Raw genomic sequence first — 8,166 nt, 5'->3', positions numbered from 1 at the left:
ATTGTAAAGATCTCATTTCTGCCAAGCATGTTACCTTTTTGACTTTGTGAAGTTTATGATCTTCATAATTTCAAGCACAGAACTTGATAATGTGTAAAGCGAGTAGATGGTATTCCCTACCAAGTACAAACTACTAATGCTGATTTCAAGAGCTGGTTTGGAGCTTGGCCATCGGTTATGGGTCATCTATACGGTTAAGTTTCTATCATCATCATCAGCAGCTAGTCTTATTATGACTTAGTTTCAAGCTGAGAGCCCAAGGATCGAATCCTTCTGCCACATGGGGTGGCCTTTGTTTTGGTAAGGGTCTGCCTAACCCAGCTTGCCTTTTTAAAAAAAAGTCTCTCTCATTGCCATCATCATTATCCCAACCAAATGGCATTTTCCCACCATGATAATTTGACGATTGTTTCACTCATGAAAAAGAGAGGCCCTTAAGGTTATGTTTGGAAAGTGAAAAAAAATAAGAAAATTTTATTTCGAATGGGAAAAAGACAGCCGTGCTCCAAAACAAAAGAAATTTTTTCATATTTTGTATAATTTCACCAGCAGCATATATGAAAAACGTCTCCACTTAAGGAGGTGGAAAAATGGTAGACTAAAGGGGTTTGGCATAGTGGGATGGGGCCTAGACCATTTTGATAGGCAGTCTAGGCTCAAATCCCATGGAAGTCACCGCCCTGCATAAGCCAAAGCTTGGCGACTCCCTGAGGTCAAGGGGTAAGCCCTCGAGTTTTACGCCAACATAGACAGCGACCATAGTAGGGCAGGCTGAGCCAGCAGCTAGGTCGCTGTGCCTGGAGCCGTTTCTCTGAGTTAAAAAAAAAAAGGGGGAAATTTTTCATAGCCATACATTTGATGCTTTTCATATGAAATGATTATTCAAATTTTACAAGACAGTTTACTTCGAAACAGTGCCAAAGACAAAGTGAAGCTTCGCTATTCTAGTGGTTTCAACAGCAATTCCAGTGTTGATGAGAACTGGCATGGCTGACGTCACACATACACTATTTAACATTTTCCTTGAATTATTAGAAAATTAAGCCCAAGAAAAATGGAAGCGTCGATAATAAACCAAATTTATCTGACAAAGTGGATCCTCATAAATCTGACATAAGACGCAAATAAATGTACATACAACAAAGGCGCCAATAAATCAATATCAGAAACTGTAACTATGGAAGGATATCCCCGCCTACTCGGTCTAACACTACCAACTGTGGGGTTTTAGAACTCTAGGAAACAGAGATGCAGGAGTTTCATTTTCAGTGCTATTATACCAACTGAAGCTATCCCATGACGGTCTACAAAATTTATATGGAGTCAAAATGGAGCTGAGCTGCTTCTGCGGAGCTGGTATTTTGGCTCTGGCGGTGGCGCAGCATACAGAATATTCTGCAGCTCCTGTTGTAAAAGATGCAAAAAAGGATCAGTTTTTTACAGCCTCAAAAGGTCAATCATCCATAAACATAAATTTGGGGCATCTTCCTTTGAGCGGGGGAATGTATAGATCCCCGTTTGCTCATGCATAGTTTAGCAATAACAAAAGGTACCGTGGTTTTCTCTAAGTGATTCACCACGTAGCAATTTTCTAGCTGGGTTTCTATGTAATACCTGCTTCCAACATTTTCTACATGTCCAAACAAATTACTCGCGGAAGACATCAAATTCAAAAAACTGGAGGTGTTTGGTATGAGAAAATTAAACATGCAATAGAGGGAACATGAAATTTTTGGTTAGCAAAGGTGAGTCCCAAGCTAAGCATGGGCATGTTTCAAACATCTCTGCCCTGCCATAGAGCAACTAAAATTGTAGTTCCAGGACGTGATACCTTTCAAATGATGAAGCACCATAAGAAAACCATAAAGTTGTCGGCCGTTAAGAAGGTAGTAGGTTCAAGATTCAGCAATAGAGATGTTACTTAGTCATAAGTCCTTGTACTCCATAATAGATATAAATAAATAAATTATATGTCATTTATTGTTACCCATATGTAACAACCCACTTTCAACCATCATTTGTTGATTACAATTTAAGGTTTAATCTGAATTTGATTAAATCTAGAAGGATAGATTAAATCTGAGGGTATGACTTGGATGACATCATAGATGCTTCAAATAGAGTTGGTTATGCCTTCACTCTCACTATATATACATATATGTCAACAAAATTTTGTAAAAAGACCAAGCACAAACAAACTCTCACCCAACTCACTTTGAGTTCATCCTTACCCGGTTAACACATAGCTTACAGAAGAAAAGAAGTTTTCATATACGCAGTAGTTCATGTTTGCTAACCAAGCAAGCAACCGTACTGCATAATATAAATGAGTATTCATGAAGAAAATCGAGGCATGGAACACTGTAACATGCAATATCTAGTAAGATAACCATCAAAAGAGGTGCATGGTAATTAGACATATAGCCAGGTGAACCTACAAGAAACGGCAATGATCTAGTCAAGAGGGCAGATGCCAAGTAAGACGTGAGAAGCATCATGGAAAGTAAAAGCAGGAAGAGATAAAAAAGCCAGCAAGAGTTCATTGGCAAGCAAATTAAACACTTTTTTCAATTCAAAAATTTAAAACTCAATACTAACAATATGTAGGAACAGATAAAAGAACCAGGAAGAGTTCATTGGGAAGCAAATTAGACATTTTTTTTGATAAAAAAATAAAAAACTCAATACTAACAAAATACATAAAAATACTATCACTATCCAAGTTTAACAACACTAAGTTCTCAAACAATTGGAAACAAAAAATTTTACTAATATAAAATATTACATATTTTCTCTTTTACAAAACCATATAAGTATTTTTCTTACAATTCTATTAAAATACAGAAATAAATAATTGTAGACAGAAGCCATAAAAAGAAAGTGACAACTTGCATAAAATCTGAATCACTGTTAACATATTAGCAAGCAGAAGTTCCTAGACTTCAGCATAGAATCTATGAATGGATGTGAATATGAAATGCATGTATATCCTATCCACAATGAAAAGACAATGTGCATATGTCAACAGGCTTTTCCTAAACTGGTTCTGTATAGCAAAGCATCAAGGTTCTGTCTACCATAAAAACTGAAAAGAACAGGAACCAAAGTTTAGAACAGCCCCAACAAGAGCGACATTGTGGGGAAAAAGGAGAGAGAGAGTACAAAGTATGTCACACAGACACTTCACTTAGCCTCCATATATCAACATAAGACATGCTACCACACTTCAGGGATACTGTCACAGTCAACACTTCATTTGAGACTTCACCCACATTTTTTACATGATAGCGAGTCTTTATTGTCATCACTTCTTTTGTGTTAAGATTAAATGTATCCTTTTGTATATATATGTATACATACGTATATATGTACATTGATTATTTGTATATATACATTCTTATGTATATAGTATAGCATATATGTATGCATTCACATGTATATGTATATATATTGGGACTAAGTCAAACAAGTTTGACTAGGTCCCAACAGCTATATATGTATATATACAAAAGGCTACATTTAATCTTAACACTTTTGTTCCTTTTATAATTTGTCACTGATATGACAATGTACGAACTTTTTGATATCTTAATGATAATGAGTCTTTATTTGGTAACTTCTTTGGACTGTGTATGTATCTTCCTCTTCCCTACCCTTCATAGAGTTACCCTGCCCATGCCATGCGTCCATGTGGTATCATGTTCATCTCCCTGACCACTTAACACAATAGATAACATCCAAAGAAGCATGAAACCCTTACGCAGATGCTCCATGTTCTCTCCACTCAGGAATTTTAGCTTCCCTTTCTCTAAATTATCAAAACCAGATGCTGCACGAAATGTTCCTATATATTCTTCAGATAGTATAAGAAAACAAAAAGAAAATTGGAAACTGACAAAAAAATAAGAAATTTATCATGCTTGTTTCAGTATGATGTACCAAAACCTTCTAGGTGACAATCTCTCAAGGGACTCAGCAAACAAGTGCCTCGCTTGGAAAGCAACTTTATATCTCGTCTTAATATGCAACTAACTTTGCAGCTTTTACCCTTTTCAAGAAATTTTAAGCTTAGAATGTAATAACAAAGGTACAGATGCTTGCTTCTATGGGTGTTTATGTTCAAACATGCAACCCCATGCAAATTTGAGTTCGAGATAGGACTTAGTAAACAACTAAACATCACATGTTCATATAGAGTAGGTGTCAAATTCACTAAAGTTATTTGTCAAGTGAATCTAGAGATGCCTAGAAAAATGGATGACCAACACTAGAATCTAATAAAGGAATCATACTAGTGTGTCAAAAAATGCTTCATCAATAGCTCACAATGGTAAAATATTTACAAAATCATATACTAATCTTCAGTTTCAATTATCACAATGGTCGTAAATAGGATGAAAAATGCAAACTTGAATCTCCAAAGCAAAAGCAGAGGGCAGTTGATGAAAGAAGCATGTTCCATAGAAAACAAAGACAAGAACATCTAAACAGATAATGACTAGAATAAGCAACTTGATACAATCAACTGTCAAACGCTATTAGATTCCTGAAGTGCATGGAAGTTAAACCAGTCTTCCTGTACAGATTAGAAATGTATGATAGATACGTGTTTGCATGAGATGGACAGTAACTCTATTGAAACTGCTCAAGTTAATTTACATTTACTAAACGACCATACTGAGTTATTGACATGCAAATAGAATTGCAACCTCGAACTACAAAGGGGGCAACAACCATAGTTCAGAACAAGTAGCAGTTTTACTTGAATGGTATTGAAAACACAAGGAATAGTATTGAGTCTTCACAGTCTCAATCTTTGCATATGAACCTAATATTTGCTGGAAATGGTAATGCATATGAAGCATGAGGAAAATACTGTCTACCGTCTGCTTCCTGAGTCTCTCATTCTCCTCTTCTAGACGTGAAACTTTATTTTCCAACTCATTGGTGTAGGCCTGTCAGTTCAAAAAGAAATATCGATCGCATTCATAAAACAGTACCACAAAAATCATGGAGAAAGAAACAAAAGAGAAGAAATAAAATGCAACCTTACCTGCCTTCTGGCGCGAGACCGTGCTGCAGACTCCCTGTTCTTAATCATCCTCTTCTGTCTCCGCTCAACTGTTTTCTCAATCACTTCATCAGCAACCCTCTTCCGTCCTGGTGTTTGTGTGCCCGAAAATGTCTCCAAGACTGGAGAAGGCATCATCATTGGATTATTTTCAGTAAGCACAGCCTCCACAACTGGGCCACCAGTAATGCCTAGTGCTGCAGGAAGCGAATGGTTAGGCATATAAGCACTAACCAGACCTTGCTCTCGTGACTGAACCTTCTGTTGGTTACTTGAAGACGATATTTGATAATCCAGCCAGTGGCCCTGTTGCTGAAAATTTTGCTGATTAACTGTTGGATCAGTACCCATTATACAAGCTGCATTCCGACCACTGCAGTTAACCTCCAAATTCTCCACACCATCTCGACCACAGTCATTCTTACTGGTGCCCTCAGCAACAACACCAGCCTTTACCAAGAAGTCCTCCAGTGTCATCTCTCCCAGAGGAAGTTGCTGATCATGTGCCTTCTGCTCGTCATTTTTCTTCCTATGCCCCTGCTGGATATCTCTCCACACCTCATCAACCGTTCTCCTGCTCAATGCTCGTGAGAGAGTAAGGCTGCCTTGACGGGGTAATCCGGGGATCGGAGAATCCAAGCTCGAGAACTGCGGAACGGGACTCTCCATACTGAAAGTTATCGATTGGTTCTCCTCAGCCAACCAGACGCTCTTAAGGAGCTCATCCATGTTCATACTGCTCAAGGGTTTCCCTATATCTCCCAACTGGTTCTGGACCTCATCTAGTGTAAGATTATACAAAGAACCCTGCCTAACCAAAGATTGGACATTTGGTGGTTGTCCTCTTCCCTTAGATGAAGCCATTGCCTGAACCTCCATTCAATAGATCCTACCCTCACCCAAATCGTTCAGACTAGCATCCTTAATCCAAGTCACCAAGAACCTTGAAATGGGTCGTTCGTTCTTATAGCATGCAATGTCACCAAAAAGAGAAGAAGGTACTGCTTTTCTCATCCAAACTTTCCAATCTATCTTCTCAGATCTCCAAACTCATAAAAAAAAGAGAATACTGAGTTTCTTTAGTCCCCTGATGTTCCTTATCTCCATAAAAGGAAAAGAAAGGGATATTTTTGCCTCCCACTAAAACCCCACAATGTCTCCTCCCCAAGCTTAACAACCAAAACCCACAAGAAAAAGAGGGGGAACAAAACGAGTAGCTAAAATGGGCACTTGTTAGATTTCATATATTTCTGCCAACGAAACAAGTTTAATATTGGTCATCCCCATGTGTGAAGCTCACAAAATCCCAAACACTCAACAAAAGAACGCACTAAACAAAAGGAATGATCCGTGCCACAGTGAATACATAGATGCACTAAAGTTTTAAAACTCAATATCAAATTTTCTCAACCAAAAACTTCAAAACAACAAGGAAAGAAATTCAAAATTCAACCATAGAATCTCAAAACTCGCAAAAAAAAAATCTCAGACAATTAAAAACTCCCATTTGCTGTACACCCAAAAAATTTTGCTCTTGCTGGTCATACATTAATTACCAATATAAGAGAGAGAGAGAGAGAGGAAGTAAAGACCAGCCTGGTTCGTAGTTTTATCACAAACCGCCATTTTGGCTTTCAATCAAAAAAGAGAAAAATGGAATAAGAAGAAGAAAATGGCTGCAAGATCTCTAAAAGGCCTGAAAGATCTCTCTCTCTCTCTCTCTCTCTCTCTCTCTCTCTGTATTTGCCAAATGCGGGCAGACGGGGAGGGCTACAGACAAATCTCGTAAAGACCCCACCCAAGTATAAAAAAAGAGAGGCATCCGTACCTTCCCCGCTTTGGCGGCGGTGGCAAAGGTTGGCAAGGCTCAATTAAGCCCATGGGCTTAACGGGTGTGCGGGCCACAGACTAAACATTCAGCAAACCATACTGAACACACCTGCGTAGTGAAACAGAATCGATAAACTTTGAGCCAATGATTTTTAGCTCAATAGTTTTGTGCCTTCAATAGCACTAAATAATAAACTTATATTCAGCTCAGTAGTTCTGTGCTTCAATAGTACTAAATATTAAACTTATATATATTTTTGGTCAGGTGCCCTTAAGTTGTTTAAAAAATCATAGTGTTAAGTATTTTTTATCACATCTAACACAGTAGATGTGATCTATAGGTTTTGTTTAATGGGAATCGGCTTTAGATCGCTGAAATCGTAACTGTATACAGGTTTTTCTAGTGATCCAAAATCAATGGCTATAAAGGTACCAATTTTTTTTAGCTAAAAAAAACATTATCCAAAAGTCGTTTCTTACTAAATGGAGATGGCTAAACACATCTAACGGTTCAGATCTATCATAAAACACTTAAGCCTATGAGGCACAACGAGAAATAAGACCTAATATGTTAAGTTATATATATATATATATATATTATTTATCATGAACCACATATTATGCATGATGTACTATGGATCATTTTTTCATAGAGAAAGAGAAGGGGGTGTGGAATATGTAACAAGAAGCTAAGTTAGTTTTTTTTTTTAACAAGTTCGGGTTAGGCAGATCCTTGCTAGTTACACAACGATACCATTGGGATTTGAACTTGCAACTTCCCAACACAAGGTGACGTGCACTAGTTGCTCCTACCAGACAAGTTGAGCCCCATGCTAAATTAGTTATAGCATATAAGTTTTCTCATTTGTATTTGAAGGGGCAGCATTTTTGTCACTTATTTTTTTTTTTTGATAAACTTTAATAGGGTGCCCGAAATCTTTTGCAAGGGACCTAAGGGATCCTCTTTCTCCCACTTATTATGCACAACACTATCTATGGATGTTACGTTACTTTTGAATAAACATGTGTGATCATGAGCAGGTGGGGGCCTACTACTTTTATTTTTACAGTCCGTCGGGTCCACCAGGTGTTACGGGAAAGCCCGGCAGGTGTATCCAGTCAGAGAGGTTGGATGGGGTGGGTTGTGGATGATTCTTTGTGAACTATATATCCATATGAATTTTTGGAAGTCCTATCCTGACCAATTTGATATCTTAATTATATATTAAACGGTTTTAAAGCACATAGTTGCAAGTATAATGCTT

At 37.7% G+C, this 8,166-nt stretch overlaps 1 protein-coding gene across 1 annotated transcript; it reads right to left on the bottom strand.

The window, feature by feature from the left end:
- Positions 1 to 1,323: 1,323 nt before the first annotated feature.
- On the bottom strand, positions 1,324 to 5,935 carry LOC149836408 (ABSCISIC ACID-INSENSITIVE 5-like protein 2). Its single transcript, XM_090006930.1, has 3 exons — positions 5,054 to 5,935; positions 4,884 to 4,955; positions 1,324 to 1,404 (listed from the first exon to the last, which is right to left on the bottom strand). Exons 1-3 carry the CDS (start codon positions 5,933 to 5,935, stop codon positions 1,324 to 1,326), a joined length of 1,035 nt encoding a protein of 344 aa, XP_089863056.1.
- Between the last annotated feature and the right edge of the window lie 2,231 nt (positions 5,936 to 8,166).

This window comes from Nuphar pumila, chromosome 5 (assembly GCF_984573655.1).
Source record: "Nuphar pumila chromosome 5, dmNupPumi1.hap1.1, whole genome shotgun sequence".
Taxonomy (NCBI): Eukaryota; Viridiplantae; Streptophyta; class Magnoliopsida; order Nymphaeales; family Nymphaeaceae; genus Nuphar; species Nuphar pumila.
Note: the sequence above shows the minus strand (reverse complement) of the source record. Positions and strands in the feature narration are given on the sequence as shown.